The 25,950-nt window shown below is 39.8% G+C and overlaps 1 protein-coding gene across 2 annotated transcripts in view; it reads right to left on the minus strand.

Annotated features, from left to right (window-relative positions):
- Positions 1-19,543, minus strand: part of TXNL1 (thioredoxin like 1) — a 43,137-nt gene extending 23,594 nt beyond the window's left edge. Inside the window, exons 1-3 of one of the 2 annotated variants that reach the window (XM_061400300.1) lie at positions 19,174-19,543; positions 8,771-8,867; positions 6,715-6,888 (exon numbers count right to left, since the gene is read on the minus strand). In XM_061400300.1, the coding sequence (XP_061256284.1) occupies positions 6,715-6,888; positions 8,771-8,867; positions 19,174-19,271 (369 nt within the window). In that variant the 5' untranslated portion in view covers positions 19,272-19,543. The remainder of the gene's footprint in view (positions 1-6,714; positions 6,889-8,770; positions 8,868-19,173) is intronic. The other variant, XM_061400299.1, reaches the window with a different exon arrangement.
- Between the last annotated feature and the right edge of the window lie 6,407 nt (positions 19,544-25,950).

The raw sequence follows: 25,950 nt of genomic DNA on the forward strand, positions 1-25,950 counted from the left end.
CTGCTAAGTCGCTTCAGTCGTGTCCGACTCTGTGCGACCCCATGGACTGCAGCCTACCAGACTTCTCCGTCCATGGGATTGTCCAGGCAAGAACACTGGAGTGGGTTGCCATTTCCTTCTCCACAATTTTGTGTGTGTGTGTGTGTTACTCCTGTTCATTTCAATCATAGTGCCTACAACTGGGAACAAATCAAATTTCATTTACAAAACATACATGATAATGCCTCTCTGAATGTACAATTATTGCAAAAGGAAATCTTTGAAACCTTTTATAAACGTCTGACCTCTTCCACTAATTTGGAAACTTTAGCTGAACAACTAGTTGATCAATTATCTGGACTAGACCCACTAGGATGGTTTCAAAGTATTACCCACAGCACTGGGTCTGGAACTGTAAATTTGGTGATTGTCTTGGTAATTATATTTGTTATTTATCATTGACTTTCTATAAAGTTGGTTAATACTAAACAAACTCAATTGGTCAGGACCTTTTTTACAAATACAATAAAATAGGGGAAATTGTCAGGAAGCATTTAACAGGAGCTTCCTGTGTGCTGTTTTGGATCTGTCATGAATCCTCTGTTCCTTATTAATAGGAATTAAGAGGGGTGGCAAACCGCTCCTGGGCTGAAGAATGCATGCATTTCCTTTGTTAGTTTTCCCATACGGTGGTAAGTAACTATTTCCCACCCTCTTCCTTTTTATGAACCATACGCTAAAAATGATTATTTACAACCCTCTCTCTTTGATATGGATTGCCTCATATTTCCTTGATAATTTGTAAGTCTGGACTTTTGATCTTTATCTTTGCTGAAAATAGCTGCCTTGAAGGTATACCTTCAAGCTACCTTGAAGACAGTATATATACCCACGCTATGTTGAATAAAACATCTTTGCTCCATCAGAGCTTGGGTCCCCATGTCTGTCTTTCTTTCTCTCTCTTTCTTTCCACACAGCTAATTCTCTGGAGCGTAGAATCCCGTCGTGCTCACTCTCCTGCCTGGGCTTCTAAGACCCTCTCGAGAGGGCGCACTGTGCCTTCACCCCCTCGAGAGGGCTCCTGGTGCCTTCGTGAGCAACACAAGCCCTGTGTCAAGGACTTTACTGGTTTTCTGCGTAAACCAGGGAATATCAGCCTCTTTCTCTCTTTTACTTTCTTATCGTCGACTCCGGACCACCAGGTTCCAGTCCAGTAAAGGACCTCAACAGAGAAGCCACCACAGTGAGAGCCCATACAGCACAACTAGAGTAGCCCCTGCCCAATGTAGCTAGCGACAAGCCAGTGCAGCAGCAAAGACCCAGTACAGCCAAATATAAATGAACAAAAAATTCTTAAATGCTTTTCCTGCATATTAGTAGATCATAAATTTTCTCCTCTAGATTGCTGGATTTTGTTTACTAATATTTTATATAAGATTTTTACACCAATATTCCTAACTGGAACTGGTTGGTAACTTTTTTTGTTTTTACAAACTCTGTCAGATTCTGGGATCAATGTCATACTTCAAAAATAAATTTGGAAGTTTTCTCTTTTGATATGGTCTTAAGTAATTGCAGTAACACTAGACTACCTGATCTTCATAGAGATTTGCTAGAATTTCCCTGTGAAGTCATCCTGGTATTTATGGAAGGGCTCTGTTACTATTTTCTCTATTTCCTCAGTGGTGACTTATCTATTTAGGAGTTCTGCTTCTAGAGGAACTGATTTTGATAAACCATTTTTCTAGAAAAGTATCCATTTCTTTGACTAAACAAGAACTGCTTTAAAGTTTACCAAGTAATAAAGTTTACCAAGTATCAGCTGCATGTTCTATCAGTCTTCATTAATAATACTAATATATACACTAATACATGTGTATACAGTTCTGAAAGACTAAAGAAACAAATTTTTACAGGTCAAATAATTATGAATATGGTAAAAAGTCATTAGAATAGACCCTTAACTATGCACAGACTAGCCTAAATGCTTACAAAGCCAAAATATTCTATTATATAAATGTTATACTGCATTAGATGTTAAATATATTAGTCAGGGTAACATATTGTAACTAATTCAAAAAGAGAGGTAGGAAGAAAAGGAGCATTACAGAGCCAAGTTCTACTTCTATATTATTCTGAACTCCATAAACATGTCTTGAAAATGTGACAAAATCTTACAAACATTTAAATGTCTACCATCCTACCATGATGCCTCTTCATACTGTATGTAGGATCAAGACCTCAAGCTTGAAGGCAACATTGCAGTCATACTTCCAATACTTTAATGATGAAAATAAACTAAATAATTTAAATTGTTTTTTAATTTATCTTGGGACACACAAAATAAGTAGTGTAGCTGAACAGTTGCATTAAGTGCTCTGTTAGTCAACACTATCTGGGACAAACTGGCATAATATTATATATTTGACATAATTGCAAATTTACATATTCTGGAAACATGTTACTGGAAATAAATATTACTACTTATGCAATCAACTTGCCAATAATGAGGAAAGAATCATGAGAAAACAATCTCATAAATCCAGATTGTGGGACAGTGCATAAGACAGATGGTCCAGACCTGCACTGTACAATGAGACAGCCATTAGCCACATGTGTCAATTCAAAATTAATTAAAAATAGATAAAATGGAAAATTCAGTGCCTCAGATGCCCTAGTCACATAAAAAATGCCACATGTGTCTAGCAGCTATTGTGGTAGACTGGTGCTGTTTTAAACTTTTCAAAAAGGCAGTCATGAAAGGAAAAAAGGTATAGAGAAGTTTCTAGACTAAAGAACACTAAAGAGACTGACAAAAGCAATGCATGACCCTTCCAAAATCACTGTAGATGGTGACTGCAGTCATGAAATTAAAAGACACTTACTCCTTGGAAGGAAAGTTAGGACCAACCTAGACAGCATATTCAAAAGCAGGTATTACTTTCCAACAAAGGTCCGTCTAGTCAAGGCTATGGTTTTTCAGTGGTCATGTATGGATGTGAGAGTTGGACTGTGAAGAAAGCTGAGTGCCGAAGAATTGATGCTTTTGAACTGTGGTGTTGGAGAGGACTCTTGAGAATCCCTTGGACTGCAAGGAGACCCAACCAGTCCATCCTAAAGGAGATCAGTCCTGGGTGTTCACTGGAAGGACTGATGCTAAAGCTGAAACTCCAATACTTTGGCCACCTCACGCGAAGAGTTGACTCATTGGAAAAGACTCTGATGCTGGGAGGGATTGGGGGCAGGAGGAGAAGGGGGCGACAGAGGATGAGATGGCTGGATGGCATCACTGACTCGATGCACATGAGTTTGGGTGAACTCCAGGAGTTGCTGATGGACAGGGAGGCCTGGCGTGCTGTGATTCATGGGGTCGCGGAGTCGGACACAACTGAGCAACTGAACTGAACTGAACTGGGGAAAAAAGCTATGAAGTACATTTCAGAGACAATTAAGGAAATTTTAATATAAGCTGTACATTATGGCACCCCACTCCAGTGTTCTTGCCTGGAGAATCCCAGGGACAGGGGAGCCTGGTGGGCTTCCGTCTACAGGGTCGCACAGAGTTGGACAGGACTGAAGTGACTTAGCAGCAGCAGCAGCAGCAGCAGGGATAAGTGAATCAATGTTAAATTTCTTAGAAGTGATAATGGCATCATGGTTATACCAGAGAATGTCCTTATTCTTAGGAACTACGTGCTGAAATATTTACACATGAACCATCATGATGTTTGTAACTTATTTTGCAAATGATGCCGCAAAAACCAAAGCAAATACATACATACTGAGATAGAACAAAAACAGCAAAACATTCACAACTGATGAGCATAAGTGAATGGTATGCATGTCTGTAGTACACAGTCAACTTTTTTCGTTTGACTATATTTCATCTATTACTTTAGGGGAGGAAGGAATGGAATCCAACAGGAGACAGACAGGAGTTACAAAAAAGCTCTTCATGCTTCAAGTTTTTGGTTAAAGAAATATCTATCCTACCTACTACGTAAATTAGGGGCATTCCTGTTCTATTTATTTTGATGTATGTGACAAATTTGAAGACCAAAACCTACAGTTAGGATGTTGGAATACTGAAATACACTAATGAGCCTTAAGACTTAAACAAAACACACGCAAATACGTGTTTGATTCTAGAATGCCCAGCAAGCAAACTTCTGAAGAGGGAGACTTGATACAGGTAGCCCCCTCATGCTATTTGAAGCCATACAAGGTACACTTAGCAAATATGGGAAAGAAAAAAATAGAAATGTTTAACATTTTTCCAATTCAGTCAACATATTAAAAACCGAAAGTCATTATTTTTACAAAAATACTGCCTTCTTGGAGAAAGAAATGGCAACGCACTCCAGTGTTCTTGCCTTGAGAATCCCAGAAACGGAGGAGCCTCGTGGGCTGCCGTCTATGGGGCTGCACAGAGTCGGACATGACTGAAGAGACTTAGCAGCAGCAGCAACTGCCTTCTTAAAAGAATCTTTTTGATTCTTAACTTTTGAGTATCATGTTCTACATCTTTTGCAATATTTCAACTCTCCCTAGAAGACATACCTATTTCTTTAACTCTGGCTCCCGTCAAATCAGGAGTTTCAAAACTGTAGGATGTGTGAAATCAGTAGTTATATAGCCTTTCAGTGTTAAAACCTAATGACAAAAAGTCTTTAGTCTAAGGAACCCAATATTATTTTAAAATTGTGCATAGATTTTTGCAATGCTTCTATTTAAATCTACTTTAAGACACAGGTTTTCATTCAGTTTCCATTTATGTTGTAAAAACAATAACGTTCCGAGAACAGACTACCAGTTTTAAACATTGAATAACCCTGCAAGATCTATAGTTCAAAACTTTTGCAGTCTTGACACCTGATGGAAAAAAATGAAACTGTTTTTTACAGTTTTTCAGTGTATAATAACATCTAGATGAAAACTAAATTTACTTATTAAAACTTTATTTTTTCCTGCTTATTTCCAACCAAAACCCAAACCCTGATATCACACTCAGCTGATATAAAGAACAGAGCATTCCTACAGTTAAGCACCCAGACTGTTGTGCCCATAAGACTTCTTCATGGAAAAATCCTTAGTAATAAAGGAAAAAATACAAAGAGGTAAACACAACAGTTTACAAGTCAAATGATATCTAAAATTTTCCTAAAGGTGTTACAACCCTGACTTACACATGCTCATACTTTCTAATTGAATATTACCATTTCAAATTATTATATCATAGTTCTAGTTTAAATAAATATTCGTTATTAAAATTCCTTAACTTTTTTGAGGACATAACCCTGCCACTCACACATATAAAAAGAACTGCTCCTATTTACCTACCTACAAAGTCTCCTTATTCAACACGAATTTAGGAGCCTTACAGAAAGACTGGCAGCCCTGTGACAGCTCTGTTTTATTGCACTTGGTGTACATGCTTTCATATAGCAGCTTTAATTTGAGGTAACACTTACCTTTTAAAAATTCATTTTTAATCTGCCAATACATTTACTTTATAACCAGCAAAATTTAAAAAAATATATATACATATATATCTTTTGCTATGCAGGATTTACTAATTTGCATAAGTCAGTCAGTCACCATGAAGTAGTAGCTACTTTTGAATTTTACTTTCCTTCTCAAATAGCTCTCATACGATAGATACAAATTATAACTATTCATGTTATATATGAATATATATAATTCCAAAGTTTCAAAAACTTTGGAATTCTTACGTCATCAAGCTATTATTTAAAATAATTCTTAAAATTTTTAAAATATATGCAATACTAAAGTCACATTTGGTTCCAAAATAAAATCAGTAACTAGGATTTTTAAATAAGAGTGCCAGAAAATAGGGGGTATATTTAAAAAGAGAGAAAACTTTAAAAACTGGTAGAAAGCAAGTTCAGTATGTTAACAGTCACACATAAAATTTATGTGTCATTTTACATAGTTGTCAAAAAGTGAAAAAATTTTCCAATGCAAACTTCTTCACTTTTGGGGGAAAAATAGTAAAAATCAAATGTTTAAAAGTGGCGATTAAAATAGTTCAGAAAGCAGATTAAAAACAAGTGGCAAATAAAATTAGAAGACGGACTTCCCTGGTGGCCCAGTGGCTAAGACTCCCCGCTCCCAATGCAGAGGGCCCAGGTTCATTCCCTGGTCAGGGAACTAGATCCCACTAGCCACAACTAAAGATCCTGTGAGCTGCAACTGAGACCTGGTGCAGCCGAATAAATAAAAATAATTATTAAACAAAAAGAGAGAAAAAATTTTGAAAAAAAATTAGGAGAAGAAATTTTGGATAAAGTTTATGATGGGGACTTAAGGGTATAATGGGCTTTCCAGGTGGCGCTAGTAGTAAAGAACCTGCCTGTTAATGCAAGAGACGCGGGTTCGATCCCTGGGTCAGGAAGATTCCCCTGGAGAAGGGAATGGCAACTCACTCCAGTACTCTTGCCTGGAGAATCCCAAGGACAGAGAAGCCTGGTGGGCTACGGTCCATAGGGTCACAAAGAGTTGGACACGACTGAAGTGACTTAGCACACATACAAGTAAGGTTATAATACATATTACACAGACAAAACCCAATAGTCAGCTACTGAATTCATTTTTAAAGTTCTTACTGAAAAGTATTCTTAACTAGCGAAAGACAAAACATGAAAAGAGTAAATTTCATTTCAACCAAATAATGACAGACGCAAGTGACATCATTTCACTTCTAAGATCACATACATAGCCTTTCGGAATATCGGTGTCCTCGTTGCTCCCAGGGTCGTTCTCTAAGTGCTGCTTGATTTTTTCCTCTAGTCCCACAGCATCGGCTCCTTGATACTGATCAATTCTCACTTTGTTTCGAAAAAACAGAAATGTAGGTGTTGCTGATATATTGTTGGTGGCAGCTGTTCCCTAGAATTGTCAAGTTAGACAGCATTACAAATTAAACTACTCGGAATATTCACTCTGCATCTGTATGGAAGTTAAATATCACAAACATGAACTAAAAACATGTAAAATAACTTACTCCTAACTGTTACTTAAGAAAGAGCAAGCCTATTCTGAAAGGTCACAACTATATTACCCACATGTCCACACTGAAGAATAGCCCCGTATTTTCATGTTTTAGTGTTAAAGGCTTCATTCATTCATTCAGTAGAACAATCAGTTTCCAGTACAGAAACTGCACTTGACAAAACCAGATACTTCTCTCATAAGCACAGACTATTTCTCAAATGGAGAAACCGAGAAGGGTATTGAGATTTGTCAACATAAAAAGTACACATGTGAAAAAACAGCAGCACATCTGTCCATGAAACATCCTCACCTAGTTTTACAGTTAAAGAAATGATTTCTGGTCTCCCATCAAAAACACTGCAACTGGTATCTTTTCAAATTCTGCTCCAACTCTATGATATATAAGACTAGCCACCAAATGAAAATCAGTTAACCACTGATTCATGGTTTAAGTTCTTCATGAGAAGTGTACAGAAAACAAGTGAAATAAATATGTCCTCTTGCATATTCTAATGCGAGGAAGAGGTATGACTATTAAAAAAAAAAAAAAAAGGCATAAAGTTTACAAAGACGTCTTCTCTAAGCCTCATAAGTGGGAAAAAAAGAAGACTGACAGTGCCATCCAAAAGAAATACACAAATGTGAGCTGTACATGAAATTTAAAGTTTTCTAGAATCCACAAACAAAGAAGAGAAACAAGTGAAATTCATTTTAGCAACCTGTCTTGTAAATCCAAATATGCACTTTAACATATAGTTGATATAAAAGTTAATGACATATTTTACATTTTTTTGGTTCATATTAAGCCTTCAAAATCCTATATTACACTCACAGCACAACTCAATTTGGACTTGCCATATTTCAAGTGCTCATTTCAACTAACTACATGTGGCTACCATACAGGACGACACAGCTTCAGAAGACAGCACTTTCAGATTAGAGACGCAGAATACTGGTATTAAGGCCAGAGCTACTGTCCAGCAGCATGTGACCAGAGTACTAAACAATGAACATGGAACAGAATTTGCACCAAATCCCCAAACTGCTTACCTATGTAACATTTAAGATTTTTGTTTTTTCAACCCAGAAATGCAAAGGCAAAAGCCTCAATGGAAAAAAAAAAAAAAAAAAAAAAACAGAGTCAGGATTCTCAGTCAAGATTACACTTTTGTAGTCTTCTGTGTTGCAAGAAGCCTTCAAAAACTTTTCTGGCATAACCACTCTTTCACACTACACACACGTAAACATAGAGCTGTCACACTGCCATGCCAACTAAGTAGCCAGGGCAATCTACCGACCTGTGGCTCAATCAGCAGCAATCAATGTTTTAAACTTTCTGCTGAGTATGCAGCTTTGGAGCTAAGGTCATACAATGATCAATTCAAATCAAACTCTAACCAAGAATTCTCTCCCATGGGTTTTTAACCAAACAATGTGTCAACAGTATAAGATAAGATATAATTCCAGATTTGCAAAAAAATAAAGAAATGTAAAATAGAACAGCCAAGTGACCTACTAAGTTTAACAACATACTATTAGTTTTATATCAAAAAAATATGAATATAAACAAACTCAGAAGCAGTTAATATCAGACTACTTTTCTTAACTAATACAGCCGTAACAACACTTGCATTCACCACTGCAAGACAGACATCATCCTACCTCCAAATAAACAAGTACTTAGTACATAAAGAGATAAATAAAGGATGACATTAATGTGAATTTCAAGCCAATTTGTAAATTTTCAAAAAATTTTAAAAGGGCCCTCTTGCCTTACCTGACACTGATGTACATCTACTTCCAAGAAAACTGCCTGTGGATACTTATTACTCATAGAACTGAATGCTGGGGCAATCCTTAAACACGGCCCACACCTGTGAAAAACATAAGAGATACTTTGTAAGTAAGATAACACCAAAGACTATACTAATTTACACTCTAAAGATTTCATCAATTAAAACATAAACTTAAAAAGTTCTGATCAAATTGTCTTTAGACTTTCTCCTTCCACTGTATTATTTAGACAAATGCTTACAATAGTATCACACTACCTTAATGACTACAGATTTATATTGTCTTTAAGTCTAATAGTGTTATATTCCAGCTTTCTTCTCACTGAAAGAAATTAAAGGCTAAATAAATATAGGAATATACTACACGTATGAATTGGAAAACTCAATACTGTCAAGATGTCAAGTCTCCTCAATTTGATATTTAAAGTCAATGTAAAATTCTAACAGGTTTTTGAGAAATTAACAACTTTAAATTCTAAAATTTATAGGGAAATATCAAGGATAGCCCAGGCAGTCTGGGGTTCAAAGCTGAAGGAATTCCATTACCAGATATTAAAAACTACCAAGAAGCTTTATAAGTTAAGAGTATAAAGGATAAACAAACTCACCAATTTTAAAAAAACGTTCAAAGGTAGACCCATCCCATACACAGTAACCTAACTTTTGAAAAAGCTGACACAGTAGTACAGTGGAGAAAAGACAGTCTTTTCAATACACATTGCTGAGTCAAAATGGATACCCACCTGGGGGTAAAAAATGACTCCTAACTCACAATGTACACAAAAATCAATTCCAGATGGATTATAGATCTAAAGTGAAAGGTAAAACTACGGTTTTAGGGTAAAAAAATACAGAGAATACTTTGAAAACCTTGAGTAAACAAAAATTTATTTCTTAAAACACTGAAAGCACTAAAGAGAAAAGGGAAGAACTGATATTTGGGGATATACTTGATAAGCTGGAAAATATTACGCTTAAGACCTTTTGTTCATCAAGATAACAAAGGGTGAAAAGACAAACCACAGATTGGTAAAAAAAAAAAAAAAAAAAATGTGTAAAACATATCAAACATATGACTTATACCTCTAATATGTAAAAAAGCACTTACAAATCAATAAGACTGTTATCCAAAAGAAAAAAGAGTTCTCTTGAATAGGACAAATGAGGTTATCCAAGCAGTCAGTAGGAGAAGGCAATGGCACCCCACTCCAGTACTCTTACCTGGAGAATCCCAGGGACGGGGAAGCCTTGGGGGCTACCGTCTATAGGGTCACACAGAGTCAGACACGACTGAAGTGACTTAGCAATAGCAAAAAAAAAAAGCAGTGAGTAAATAGAAAAAGACTTCCTCAGTCACTAAGGAAACAAAGGATGTGCAAATTAAAGCTACTCCCACTAAGACAGCTAAAACAACAAAGAAGGAAGCACTGTCAAGAACTGGGAGCAAATGACCTGTTAGTGACAGTGCAAATGGGTATAAGCACTTTATCGGGTAAGAAAGGAAACTGAAGTTACCTGTTAAAGTAAGATTTATGCCTACCAATGACCACGTCCAGGGTATACAAAACAGAAACATCTGCATGTGTGCCTTTAGGGCATATGAAAAAATATTGGTAGAAGTAACATTTCTAATGGCCAAAAACTGGATACCACCCAAGTTCCTCTCAAGAACAGAATGAGTAAACTAACTGTAGTTAATCACGCACTGGAATACTATATAACAATGAAAATGAGTGATGTAAAACCTCATGCCAAAACATAAATGAACCTCACAAATAACACTGAGAAAATAAGTATAGTCTATTATTCCACTTAGTTTAGTTCAGTTCAGTCGCTCAGTCGTGTCCAACTCTTTGCGACCCCATAAATTGCAGCACGCCAGGCCTCCCTGTCCATCACCAACTCCCAGAGTTCACCCAGACTCACGTCCATTGAGTCAGTGATGCCATCCAGCCATCTCATCCTCTGTTGTCCCCTTCTCCTCCTGCCCCCAATCCCTCCCAGCATCAGAGTCTTTTCCAATGAGTCAACTCTTCGCGTGAGGTGGCCAAAGTATTGGAGTTTCAGCTTTAGCGTCAGTCCTTCCAGTGAACACCCAGGACTGATCTCCTTCAGAATGGACTGGTTGGATCTCCTTGCAGTCCAAAGGATTCTCAAGAGTCCTCTCCAACACCACAGTTCAAAAGCATCAATTCTTCGGCACTCAGCTTTCTTCACAGTCCAACTCTCACATCCATACATGACCACTGAAAAACCATAGCCTTGACTAGACGGACCTTTGTTGGAAAGTAGTATCTGCTTTTGAATATGCTGTCTAGGTTGGTCCTAACTCCTTCCAAGGAGTAAGCGTCTTTTAATTTCATGACTGCAGTCACCATCTGCAGTGATTTTGGAGCCCAAGAAAATAAAGTCTGACACTGATTCCACTTATGTACAGTTCAAATACAGGTAAAACAAATCAATGGTATTATAAATCAAAACAAGTCACTTTTGTTAGTGACAGGATAGGGCATGAGAGATATTTTGAGAGGTTAGTAATGTTCCATTTGTCCAGAAGCTAAACAAACATGCGTGTGTATTCAGTTTGTGAAAATTCTCTGAACTGTACATTTATCCTTGTGTACTATGTATATTTCAATGAAAGTTCCAAAAAATTAAAATTAAGAAAAATCTTGGCTTTAACAGACAGGAACACAAGGAAAAGCAGATTCTAAAGCACAAGATGTTCAAATTCACAAATGTTCAAACTCAAGTTGTGATTCTCTTTCCATTCTTAATATTTTAATCAGCATTTTCATCTTCTGCCATCTTTAAGACTCACAGCAATAAGAAAATAACTATTAATTTCTTAAATACTAAACTTGATGCTTCTGAAAATAAATTTTTGGATCTAACAATTTTAGGCCCTGAGACTAAATTTTAAAGGAACAAACATTTACAGTTGATGAAATCTATCTTTAGGTTAGCAAAATACTACTGGCTTTTAATCAGTCTTAAACATTATGGATAGGAGTACACACTGGTAGATCCTTTTTGAAGGGTCACTTGGTCATTATCTGCCAACTTTAAATGACCACAATTTAAGATTCAACAACCTTTACTCCTAAAAGTCAATCCTATCTTAAGAATCAATTTCACAATAATATGTATAAAGAAGTTCAATGAAACATCTGAAATAGTTTTTTAAAGATAGAAATAATCTAAATGACAATCAATATAAAAATATTTTTAAAAATTATAATATATAAAATAAGCTATGATATATGGTACAACACAAGGAAACAGAGCCAGTATTTTGTAGTATCTATAAATGGAGTGTGATCTTTAAAAACTGTGAATTACCATATGGTACATTGTAACTTATATAATACTATGTATCAACTATACTTCAACAACAACAACAAAAATTATGACACATTCACACCAGGGGATAAGGATAAACTGTACTGTTCAAAAGAAAACTTAAGTCTCACAAAAAAATGTTCTCTGTGACCACATTTAACACACGCCTTTATATACGTTATCTACATGTTATATATGTATACAAACACATACTTACAACTTAGGTGTGTCACACAATAAACTACTACTTCTGAAAAATGGGATTGGAAAGGAAGAGAAAGTTTAGGGGAGACTTTCAGAACTGCCTATACTCCTGCATTCTCCGGTTTCTCTGATAGTTATTTTCCTTTTACGATAGTGAATAAACTGACAGTAGGCGATTAAGTGTTTGCTGCATGTAAACAGAGGCCACAGGAGAAGCGCAAGCATCACGCTGCGTCACAGAATACACCTGGCATACGCACAGTATCAGAGTTTCTCATTCCCGAAAAAAACCTCCTTTCTGCAGAAGCATGTGCCCAAAATTACGGAAAAAATAAGATTGGTGTCAGTCATTTAAACCCATGCAACTTTGTAAACATATTCCTACAAAAAAACAGCAACTGGTACTCAGGAAATACCTGAGGCAGGAGCCTCAGACCTAGAGGCTACCTCAGGGGACATTTAAATTGTACAAAAACGATCAAATGGAAGTGCCTGCTGTATTACAGGTGCTGTGAGAATCAGATGCAAGGGAAGCTCGGAGCCAGCAGGGCGGCCAGCCAGGCAGGGGACAGGAGGAAGGACAAGACGAGACTGACCTCCGCTGGGGAACCAGGGCTAGGAGCTGAGGCCCAGGTTTAACTTTATTAATTTAGACTTAAACAGATCCTGAAAGGGAGCCTGCCTCTGTGGCTGAGGGCTTTTCTGCTTCCTGTTACAGGCTCTATTCCTATTCCTGGCCCTCACTACCTAAGAAAAACATTAGAATATTAACACAACCTCCACCCTTGTATGGACGTCATCACTCCACTCATCAATCATGTATGAGCTAACCTGAAGCTAAACAGACCGCTAAATAATGACTGTCTTGAAAATAAATGTTCCCTTTCAAAATTTAACCTTATCTCGATCCTGTTTAATTTAGTTAGTTGTCGTGTAAGATGGAACGTCTTATATGATGTCTTTAGTCAAAAACCAAAATAAGTCACAGAACACAGAAGCACAGAAATATACAGCAGCATACTTTCACATTATAATCACTCAAGTGAAATTACTTGCTATTTTAATAAGGTCCTTGCTTACCACTAGCATCTAAAGGTAAACTTAAACTTCCAAAATTAGCTGAGCTCACAAACAAATCATTTGATTTCTCTGGAAAACAGGAAGGGACTAGATTCCTCAAGGGCCTTTCCTATCTCTAGAACATTATGCCCCCAAACATGCCTAAATTTCAGGACTGTACTTTTTTGACTTTGCAAAGCCCTTAATTTGAAGCCCTTAGATAGTAGATTACCTCAGTACCTTTGAACTTGCAAGAGACCAGGGACCATCTAGTCCAGAGATTTAAAAAAAGGAAAAAAAAAAAGGTTATTTTTCCACCTCTGAACTCTTTGATGGAAAGCTTACCTGTTAGATCCAGTGTGTAAGAACTAAACTCACAAAGCTGAAACTTTAAAATTGACCTAGCAGAACACAATTATTTGATAAGAGGCAAATGCCAGAAAGGAGAAGGAAATGGCAACCCACTCCAGAAATCTTGCCTGGAGAATCCCATGGACAGAGAAGCCTGGCGGGCTGCAGTCCATGGGGTCGCAAAGAGTCGGTCACAACTTAGCAACTAAACCACCACCACCAGATGCCAGAAAAGTTAACTGACTTGATCAAGATCAGACACTTTAGTTAGTGGCAGGGCCACAACCAGAACAGTTAACTCCTGAAGCCAATCCAACATCAGTTTTCTTTGAAAACAAGCTAGGTTCTTCTTAATAAGATTTGTATTTAGTCATAATACAAACAGATTCTATTTCAAGAACTTGCTATTCTTTCCCACTTGCTAAAGTAGTCAGTTCTCTCCATCAAGCGGTAATGTGTACAAATACACTCAGCTGGTATATGGGTGTGGAAAATGTGCATGCCTTCTGAAGATGCATTTTAAAAGTATGCTTTCTCGGAGGCATGCCTGTAGAACGGGTTGTTTCTAGACGTATTATATTTACTAATGAACAAGCATGGTCAAAACTGATCCTGTTAGGGACACAGAATTGCTAGCGTTCACTAAGCGTGTATCGTATGTTATGTAATTTATAAAACCTTTAAATTCATTTAGGCTTCACAATTCCTCATTTTAAAGACAAGAATAATGAAGCACAGTGCTGAAATCCGATCACAAAACCCAACTCAACTGCTATTCCAAAACCTGCACAACAGTGGCCCACACTGTGCTTTTTGCTTTGTTTTGGTTGTTATTTCTAAGTTCACCGCCAAGATTAAAATTACTTACACACTCTTGAAAGGCAACCAGACAGATTATATACTGCATAATACCATCTTTATAGTGTTAGAATTCAAGAGTGACAGGAGCCTGCAGGAGGATGGGGGTTGGGGGTAGTGAGGGATTGTGCAATGCAGGTATTCCTGACTGGGTATTGGTTAAACAGGTGCAATCATTTCGAAAACTTACCAAACTATGCACCTAAATGGTTTGTGTACATTTTCTGCATGCCTGCTATACTTCAATAAAAATGTTTATTTAAAAAAAAATCTCTATATATTCTCTAGGGCCTGAGGAAGCCCTAGTTATCTTTCTGCCACCTGTATCACTTCCTAATATTATTTGCTTGGTCCGTATGGACCGCTGGGCCTGTATTACGGTAAAGTACCTTCAGTCCACAGCAATTTCACAATACATAATTAGTACTATTATATAGCGTATTATTGGGACAAACCACCACAATCATTGCATCTCACCATCCTAATACACAGACATTCTTCTTTGTTGTTGTTGTATTAGTCGCTCAGTCGTGTCCTACTCTGTGACCCCATGGACTGCTGCCCACCAGGCTCCTGTCCATGGGGATTCTCCAGGCAAGAATACTGGAGTGGGTTGTTATTCCCTTCTCCAGGGGATCTTCCCAACCCAGGGTTCAAACCTGCGTCTCCTGCATTGCAGGCAGATTCTTTACCGTCTCAGCCACTAGGAAAGCTATTCTCAGACGTTCTTAGACAGTAGCAATAACACCTAACTACAAAGTAAAACCTGCTTGAAGAAAACTGAATATATGATAAACGTATCTACAAAAGTTGTACACTCATGAATTCATGATAAAAATCACTCATTGCTGAGTTTTATGGGAAAGAAAACATACATCCTTTTAAACTTGGTGTTAATCAGTGATAACAACTGTTTATGACCACTTAAGTGTATTTGGGTATATTTAAGATATATCAGTTTGGAGACACCAGTTACAAAAACAAGTTATCACAGTATATAATCCACATACATAATTCCATCCTCTGAACAGTATAGTTGGGTTACATGTTATTATTCCCATTTTACAGGTAGGTAAATGAATATTAGAATGTGAGCTGAACTGTCCTCCATTGAAAGTTTTGCAGGCAGAGCTTATTCAAGGCAGCATTTACTGAAAAATATCAGGCTCCATGCAATAAAGAGGTGAATTTGCATCACCCTCTGCTTAGGCTGGAAAGAACAGGATAGCACTTTACAATTCAAACAATGCATTCAACAAGGGGACCTTAAACAAGGTATCTTAAATAGATCTCTTTGTGACTCAACTTTCTTTTAGTTTATAAAATGGAGATAATACCAAAGATTATTTTGAGGACTGCAGGAGTCAACAAGTGCTTAAGTAAGTCCCTCACACAGACTACCTTAAATGTATTAAGATGTGATGATTATTTTAATTGCTTAAAAAAATACTAGAGAAGGGTGCCATTCATTGGGTTAAAGACAGTTTTTCCAATAAATGGTGTTGGCAAAGCTGGAGAGCCACACGGAAAAGAATGAAGCTGGACCCAGTAAGAGTATAAGTTAAACCATATACAAAAGTTAATTACAAATAGATCACACACCTAAAACTTAAGAGCTAAAACTAGAAAATTATTTGATGAAAACACAGGGAGGAATATCCATGATACTGGATTTGGCAATGACTTCTGGGATATGACACCAAAAGCACAACTTCAGCACAATTTTCCAACTCTGCTTGTGCGTCAAAGGACACTGTCAAAAAACTGAAAAGGCAACCAATGGGAGAAAATATCTGCAAATGATACATCTGAAAAAGGGTTAAGATCTCCAATATATAAAGAACTCCCACAAATCCACAACAACAACAAAAAACAAATAACCCAGTTCAAAATGGGCAAAGGACTCCAACAGACATTTCTCCAAAGAAGACAAACGGACAGTAAGTTTGTGAAAAGATGCTCAACATGATCAGTTATCAAGGAAATGCTAATCAAAACCACCAGAAACCACTTCACACCCATCTAAGATGGCTATTAAAATATTTTTAAATGTTGACACATAGAGAAATTGGAACTCTCCTGCGGGGCTGGTGGAAATGCAAACCTGTGCAGCCACTGTGGAAAATACTTTGGTGGTTTCTCAAAAAGTCATACACAGAATTACATTATAATCCAGCAATTCTGCTCATAGGTATAACCCAAAAGAACTGAGAGCAGGGATTAACAGAGATCCCTGCACACTAATGTTCACAGCAGTGTTATTTACAATAGCCAAAAGACGGAACCATCCAAATGTCCATCAACCATTCATCAAAAGGTGAATAAACAGTACATGGTATATACATACAACAGAAAAAGGAAGGAAAATAGGACACATGCTATAACACCGGTGAACCTTGAGAGCATGCTAAAATAAGCCGTAAACAAAAAGACACATATAAATTTCTAGTTAAATGAGTTTCAAGAATACGCAAATTGATAGAGACAGAAAATAGAAGAGAGGTTACCAGGGGCTAGGGGCACTGGAGAGAAGGTATGGGAATTTCTGAGATGATGAAAAAATTTCTAGGAGATAGGGGTAATGGTGGTACAACACTGTGGGTGTGCTTAATGCCACTGAATTGTACATTTTAAAAAGGCTAAAGTGGCAAATTTATGTTACATATAACAATTAAAAAAACAAATGAAAAATAATATTGGAGAGACACAGAAATTCTTAAACAGAAGAGCAACAATCTGCATAGTAAAATTAATAGGATGGATAAAGCATGGAAATTGAGAATAAGGAATATGGCTTAAAATAGAAATGGAAAGGAAATTAAGAAATAGGTGCTTTAGAAAACTATGTTCTTGGCCTAAAGTTGGGATGACAGTAACTTTTCTCATGTCAAATAAATTATGTATAATTCTGTCATGTCTCCTCCTGCTATGGTAAGAGAAAAAGAGAGTTTATCATAAAGGCTCCAAAGTATAAAACCTCCCAATGACTAGAATTAGAAAACTGAATTAGAAAACTGAACTAAAAATGAGATCTTTTGTTAAAATCACCTCTTCCTTTCCCCAATTTTGGCCTAGGACTTAAGAAATGTCTAGGTATTTCCTCATATTAAGAATACTGTCACTATAAAACCAACAAAACCGGGAAGACACGCTTTAAAATCTAATGCACTGCCCCTTTCCGATTCCATAAGAGATTAGTCCCAAAATAACTCTTGTTTTCATCTCTATCTGCTTCCCTCCATTCCCTAAAATGAATCTAATCCTAATGCTACCGTTTAGATAGTCAACATTTATTGAATCATGTTCAACAGGTTTGAAGCACTTTTTGCTCTGAGAGTCAAAACACCCGCCTTACGTTTATGTAGTTTGTTGTTGTTTAGCCGCTAATTCGTGCCCGACTCTTTTGCTACTCCATGGGTAGCCTGCCTGCCAGGCTCCTCTGTCCATGGGATTTCCCTGGCAAGAACACTGGAGCGGGTGTCATTTCCTCCTTCAGGGGATCTTGGACAATAAAATGTGTTATGTGAAACAGTGATACTTGTAGGAGATTTCTCCAAGTTAGAGTGTAAACAACCACCAGGATGGTCAAGGTGTCAAGCAGAACTTCTAATCCTTCTATTTGGGTGGGCACGGACATATGCACGGGGAGGTCAGTAAAGGCACAAACTCGCTGAAACCTTGGTTCTGAATATCCACTTCCACCGCGGCACTCTCACACAGAAACATACCACACACCCAACGTGGAAGATCCACCGGCTCTGCAACCTATGAATTACGTCGAGATTTACGAAAGCCAGATAACACCTTTCAAGTTCTCTCTCCTCTTAAATCACCAAGTCAAAAATGGAGTCTATTCGGTCAAAGCCAGATGTGTGGACACTTGTCTACCTGAACTGTATATATATAAATATATATATATATCTACTATAATTGCCCTGATCAGACGCAACTTCTTACACAAGGCGGCCTAAGATTACTAACCAAAGGACTAACAAAACCCTTAACAAAAAGAAAAAAAGTATCCTGACCCAACATCTTAATTTAAAATGCATTAGCTGAGCCTCAGGTCTAAGCACAAGGCGGATTAGTTGCATAGCTGAAATCTTCCTTCACGTTTTCCAGACCTGCAGGTGGCGAAGACAAACCATTTGGTAAGTTAAATCTGGGGCGGAGGGGGGGTTCCTAAGATACAAGTGACAGCTGGACCCCAGGAAAGAAGGGGACGGACGAAAGCCAGGGTCCGCTGCGGGAAGACGCCCGCAGAGAAAGAAAAGAGCCGGGCCGCCCGCGAGCGCAGAGCTCGTCCCAAGGAGCGGGCGGGGACCGCGGGCCGGGAGACGCGGCCGCCCAGGCCTGCGAGCCCGCCGGAGCCGCCCCCCCGGGGCCACGAGCAGGGACTTCAGTCCGAGGGGCTGAGGCCTCACCCGGCAGCGGCCTGGGCCCTGGGGCCGCGGCCAGGGCCGGACACTTCCGGGGGCGGAAGGAGACGGCAAGGCGGGAGGGGCCGGGAGGTGAGGGAGCAGACGGCCGCGGCGCCCCCCACCCCCAGCCACGGGCTCGGGCCCGGCCTTACCCCCGCATGGTGAACTTGACCACGGCGAGTCTGGAGCCCGCGCCGCTCAGCTCCGGCTGGAAATCCGGGTCACTCCCGACCGGCTTCACGCCCACCATTCTCGGGGAGCCTGGGCAGGGCGGCCGCGACGCCGCCGGCTTCAAACCTGACGGAGGAGCGGCCCCGGGGGAGGAAGCGGCGGGAGGCGCGGGAAGGCCCAAGCCTGGACTGAGGAGGCGGCGGCCGCGGCGTCTCCTCCCGCGGCGCTCTCTCAGTGTCGAGTCACGCCAGGGAGCGGAGCGGCCGAGGGGGCGGGGCCGAGGGGGAGGGGAGAGGCGAGGGACAGGCCGGCCCGCGGCACCCGGCAGCCACCGCGCGGCAGGGCCGCCTGCGCTTGCGCACGCTGGCGTTATTTCCGCTCCTTCCGTTTGGGCTCCCGCTGCCCAATCCTAAGGCGCGACTTGTGGCCCCACCCTCGACTGAGGGCTCCTTCATTGGCTGGAGTGGCGCAGGCGCGGACGACGAGTGGTCGCTTGCGCAGGCGCACGTTGAGCCTCAAGTTCACGTCTTTCTTCGCGATGCCGAGACCTGGGTTTTTTTTTTTTTTTTTTTTCCTCCACTGAAGAGTTTCCTGGGTTTTTTACCGAGGGGTGAGAAAGTGAGAAAATAACCTTCACTCCCCGCCCCGCCGAGGTTCTTGGCTGCTGCCTTAGGTCTTAGGTTCCCTCCGGAAATACTAAGAGTGTAGTTCTGTCTCACACTGGGGACAAACCGCCGCATTAGATAAAAGACTGTGGCGACCCCATGGTCTGCAGCGCGCCCAGGCCTCCCTGTCCCTCACCGTCTCCAGCATGGACTTTAGGAACATGTGTTAACGAATTTTCGGTACACTCGGGCTTACTCTGGGTAGTCCTCCAGAAGATATGATGCGCCTTTCACTTGTGCCTGAGAACATGGACCTTGTGCCTCAGTTGTTCGGGTGCTAAGTCCTTTTCTGAGTCTTCGCGACCCCATGGACTTGGTAGCCCACCAGGCTTGTCCTCTGCGGTCTCAGAGTTTGCGCAAATTCATGTCCACCGAGTCAGTGATGCTGTCTAACCATGTCGTCCTCTGCCACCCGCTTCTTTTGCCCTCAGTCTTTCCCAGCATTAGAGTCTTGACCAGTGAGTCAGCTCTTGGCATCAGGTGACCGGAGTGTTGGAACTTCAGCCTCAGCATCAACCCTTTCAATGAATATTTAGGGTTGACTTCCTGGACAGAGGCGAGCCTGGTAGGCTACAGTCCACGGGATCGCAGAGTCGGAGACGACTGAGCGACTTTCACTCCTTTAGGATGGGCTTCCCTGGTGGCTCAGATGGTAAAGAATCTGCCTGCAATGTGGCAGACCCAGGTTCGATCCCTAGGTTGGGAAGATCCCCTGGAGAAGGAAATGTGAACCCACTCCAGTATTCTGGCCCAGAGAATTCCATGAACTATATAGTCCATGGGGTCACTAAGAGTCGGACACGACGGACACGACTAAGTGACTTTCCCCTCTCAAACTACCCCTATCCCTTCCTTACATGGTGATGGGAGATGCCACTATTAGACGCTAAGGTTTCTGGGAGTCCCCACCTCAGAACTGCATTTGGCAGTGCCTGTGACCAGAGTCAGCCCTCTGCAGACAGCTGATCCAGCCGACAGTTATGTTTTGTTTGATGTTACCTGTTAGTATCTGTGTGTGTGTGTGTGTGCGCTGATGATGTGATATTTGGGACTTTCTATTACACATTTTGTTTTCCCTGGTATTTTTCTTTTTTTGGCCATGCCACATGGCTTGTGGGATCTTAGTTCCCCAACCAGGGATTAAAGCCAGGTCCTGGCAGTGAAAGCACCTAGTCCTACCCACTGGACCATCAGGAAATTCCCTCCCTGATAATTTCTAATTGCCTTATATCCTCACACCATTTATCTTTATTGTGGTGGTGTTTTAAACTTTCCAGCATACTGAACATTCTATAATTAAACCTTGAGCACTGTCAGGGTAAGGGGCACCAACCCTCCCTGCAATGGAAAATCTGAGTAAAACTTACAGTCAGCCCTTCATATGCACAGTTCTGAGTCTGTGGATTCAGACAATCATAGTACAGATTTAGTGAAAGAACTCTGCATATAAGTGGGCCCTAGCAGTTCAAAACTATGTTGTCCCAGAGCCCATTGTATTTTGTCTCTCAGTTTTTGTTTTTTGTTTTTTGTTTTTTTGGTTATCTCCTTCCTGGAGCCTTTTATCCTCATGTTTAGTCTAGATTGGTTGCCTTATATTACCTACTACATGGCTGTCATCTGGGATTTCCCTTCACTGATCATTTGAGTAAGCACTACAAGTCCCTAAATCCACTGCTTTCCTTTTCTATGATACTGCTCTTGGGTAGTAGAATTGTTAGATCATATGGTAATTCTTGGGCTTCCCAGGTGGCAAGGTGGTAAAGAACCTGCCTGCCAATTCAAGAGACGCAAGAGATGCGGGTTCTATCCATAGATCGGGAAGATGCCCTGACGTAGGACATAGCAACCCACTCCAGTATTCTTGCCTGAGAAATTCCATGAACAGAGCAGCCTGGTGGGCTACTGTCCGTGGGATCACAGAGAGTTGGACCTGACTGAGCACCTGAGCACTCAGCGTGGCAGTTCTAGGTTACACTTTTTAAGGCACTGCCAAGCAGCACCATGTTACATTCCCACCGGCAATGCTTAAGAGTTCCGGTTTTCCCACATCCTTGCCGGCACTTTTCTTTTCCTTTTTTGGGGGAGGGGCAGTGGACGGCCATCCTAATGACTGTGAAGTGGTGTATCATTGTAGTTTTGATGTGAGTTTCCCTAAAGACAAGGCGTTGAGCATCTTTGCCTGGGCTTTGTGGTCATTTGTTTTCTTCGGGGGAGAACTATCTATGTAGTTACTTTGCTCATTTTTGAATTGATTTTGGGGGGGATTGTAGGATATATGTATATATTGCGGCTACTAATCCCTGTCATATATATGATTTGCAAATGTTTTCTCCCATCTTATATGTTGTCTTTTCACTTTCTTGATAGTGTTCTTTGATGACAACAGTCTTTTAATTTTGATAAACTTTAATTTGCCTATTATTTCTTTCGTTATCTGTGCTTTTGGTGGCATATACAAGAAATCTTTGCAAATCCTGCATGATAAAGATTCCTTATATTCTCATTAAGAATTTTATCATTTTAGCTCTTATATATAGTTCTTTGATCCACCATCCACCATTTTTGAGGTGATCTTCAATTTGATTCTAATCATTTCAAAGCATTCTGGTATAAAAGATAGGTACAGTTTTGCAGTTTAATACACATTTGAATGTTTGTTGGGCAGGCATTATGCAATAACTGTACCATCTCTGATCTTCATTTACCTTTAAGTTTAATCCTTTTGTAAAGCCAGTTTTCGAAAAGCAGGGGTAAGAATTTAATGAGGAAGAACTTTTATTCTACAAAAAAAAAATTCCCATAAATTCCTCTGAGATATACCTCTTTAAATAACTAAATTTTTATTAGCAGAAATCCAGGGATACAAAATTATTGATGAATCAGATAAACTATATAAAATCCTCATTAACTTATAAAAATTACACCTACCTCAATATTCTACATACTCTTGCTTAATAGTTCATTGTTAGCTTGTACCAGTAGAGAACTTAAAAAAACAAAGCTTATTGACTGGGTAACTTTTTAAAAAAATAATTTCAGGTGAGAAACTTTGCTTTATTTTTAAATTTTTGAGGACAAATTATGTAATTTATATAGTATAATGATTAACTAGAAAGGAAATCCTGCTTCATAATTTCTAAACCCTTTCTGGTTGGAAGCCATTGAATTTGAAAACTGAAAACATTTCCCATAGTTGTCCCTAGGTGGTGCAATATCTTTTCAGTCTAAGGGGTGTGATCTCCCCTTAGACAGCAAATCCTTCTATTGACCAGATAGACAACTTGTCCCACTGAATTCTTTAGTGTTGGAAATCAGGTGTTGTCTTGGAGGAGTTTCCCAGGATGTCGTTCAGTGATCTGTCACTGTCGTAAATCTGCTCCTCCGTGAACACACTGGAGAAACTTGCTGACAATTCTGAGTCAGTTTTGGGTGTTTCCCAGAAACACAAAGTAGTTTTTTCTTCTGAAACTTATATCTGAGGTTCAGAAGTCATTAAGCTATCTAGAGTTGCTATTAAGAAAGCCAGATAGTTAGACAAATATTTCCATCAACTCAGCCTCTGAAATGAAAAATCCACATTTTAACGTTTAGAAAGAGTATGCTGGTGTTGGTAAGTCGTTGGAACTGAAAAATTAAACAGAAGTACACATAACTATGTTTTCACTTAGTTACTTATAAAGAGAGTTATAATTCCTGTGGTAGTGTAGTAGATATTGTCCTGCTAGAATATACAAATAGAGAAGAAATTAAGGTTTTCACTGTATTCAAAGCCTTTTCTCTGGCATGTCCTCAAACACACACACACACACACACCCCTAAACATATGCATCCTCTTCAGTTAGTCCATTCTTGAGTAGCAGTACCTACATACTGTGAGTACACCTGAGAACCAAGCGCTGAAGACATTCAATAAAAACAAAACATATGTTAGTGGCTTTCATACAATAAGGAAGTGGTTATTTAAGGTTAAAAAAAACATTTCTCACCAAAATTCAGAATATTAGAATCAGAAAGAAGTAGGGATCAATGCTAGGCATCGTATGATTTTACCTGCAAATATTTCAGCCTGCACATCTAGAAGACAAGGCTTCCTTTAAAACTTATAACCAAAACACCATTGTCACACCTAAAGCGTTAACAATTCTTCCTTACTGTCATCAAATATCCACTCAGTGTTAAAATTTCCCATTTTTCTCCTAGTTTATAACTTATTTGAATTAGTATCAAAATCAGATATATACATTGCATTGCTCGATGTGTCTGTTTTTTATCTCCTACTGCAACTTTATTTAGGGATTTCAGTGGTTACAATTTTGTGCTTCCAACAAGACGGTTTGATCTCTGGTCAGGGAACTAAGATCCCACATGTCTTGTGGTGCAGCCAAGAAAATAAAACAGCACAAAACTTTATTTAGTCTTTAATTCTTTTTTCCAGCTTTTTTTATCAGAAAATATTCAAGTGAAGAGAAAAGTTGTAGAAGCAGAAGGAGGAGGAAGAGGGAAAGGAAGATGGTGCAGTGGGACTAGTGGGTACCCCTTCTTGCTAGTCATTGATCAGGGGACTCTCCAAGAAGAGTGTGCTCTTGACTAACTTCAGCTTGCTCAAGCATTCACCAGGAGCTGCCCCAGGGATAGATAGGTGAGCTCGGGTGGAAAGCTGAGGAGACCCTGGCGAAGCTAATAGCACAAGCAGTGAGCAGACCATTCTCCATGGGGCTGGGAAGTGGGTTTTTCTCGAAAGGGAATCTGACACTATTTGTAGCACACAGATCCTCTTAATCACACAGGTTTGAGGAGCAACCCTTCCTGGGCTCTGATGGGCCCCTAATCCTGACAGGAAACAGAAGTGGGAGGCTGGCAGGGCGAACCTCAGCCCCTGTTGCTGCAGCTGGTGACAGAGCTCCACGTGGCATCCACTGCTTTCCCCCTCAGATCCTAGTTTCCCCTTGATGATCTCAATGAGGGGCCCTGAAATCCTCAGTTGAGAGGAGCCTGAACACCCCCAAATCTCATCACCTTCCCTCCTTCCAGTTCAGAAGGCATGGGTCGGGAGCACATAGAGATGTTTCTGGAAAAAGACATCCAGTTATTGGAAAGAAGTGGCTAGATTCGGTGGAAGTCATGAGATGGAAAAAAAAAGAGAAGTCTCCCCAGTTGATTTTCATGTCATGTGAGAAAGTACAAAGGGAAACTCTTAAAGGGTTTTACAATTACACAAAACCATGCAAAGAACACTTAACCCACTAAGCTGCGACAGGATGATGAGTGAGTTCTCTAAGTGCCCACGTGAAGACCCAAACGTGATGTGACTTTTAGGGCAGTGGGTCCATTAAGGAAAGGACAGAATTAGCAAAGTGCTAGGCACTGTGGGGAACACCAAACCACAGATTTACAACTAGATGAGGAAGGAAAGAACAGCACGCATGAAACAGTTTGAAAATGATAGTTGGAATGAGGACAACGCTAGACCGCTGGGCAGCGCTTGACCATCTCTCTCTCTCTTCCGAAAATCATTAGTTTGGAGGAACAGATCTTGTTGCTTTTTGGAGAACCTGGAACTTAGGAAGTCCAGGAAGTTTTGGTGTGCTGTAGGGGAATAGCTACTAAATTCTAAAGACAGAATGATACTGGAGTTTTTTGTTTTGATACCTATAAGCAATAAAATGTAGCATGTTGAAGTTCCTGACCCTTACCCTGTGGGTTCCATGTATATAATTCCAGTCACAACTGTGTATTTTTGGTTAAAACATCAACAACAATGACAACTTCCTCGTTTCATTGTCTTTCTTTCCCATCCAGTTCACATGATGTATTGCTGCTACGTTAATATTTGTGGCTGAAGCACCCCACAGTGACTGCCCAGTGACTCATGCCCTGCATAATCCTCTCTCTGCGTGCAGATGAGACCTGTGACTTGCTTCTAAACGAATAGAATATGGCAAAGGCGATGGACTGTGCCTCCCCAATACAGACAGGTTATGACAGGTTACTGTCTGCATCATCTGTACCTACAGGTACGTGACCCCATCTTTCTTGTGCTCAGTAGGGAGATGCTCTTTACAGACTTTGAAGAGGTAGGCTGCCATGCTGGGA

This window comes from Bos javanicus, chromosome 24 (assembly GCF_032452875.1).
Source record: "Bos javanicus breed banteng chromosome 24, ARS-OSU_banteng_1.0, whole genome shotgun sequence".
In the NCBI taxonomy this organism is placed as follows: Eukaryota; Metazoa; Chordata; class Mammalia; order Artiodactyla; family Bovidae; genus Bos; species Bos javanicus.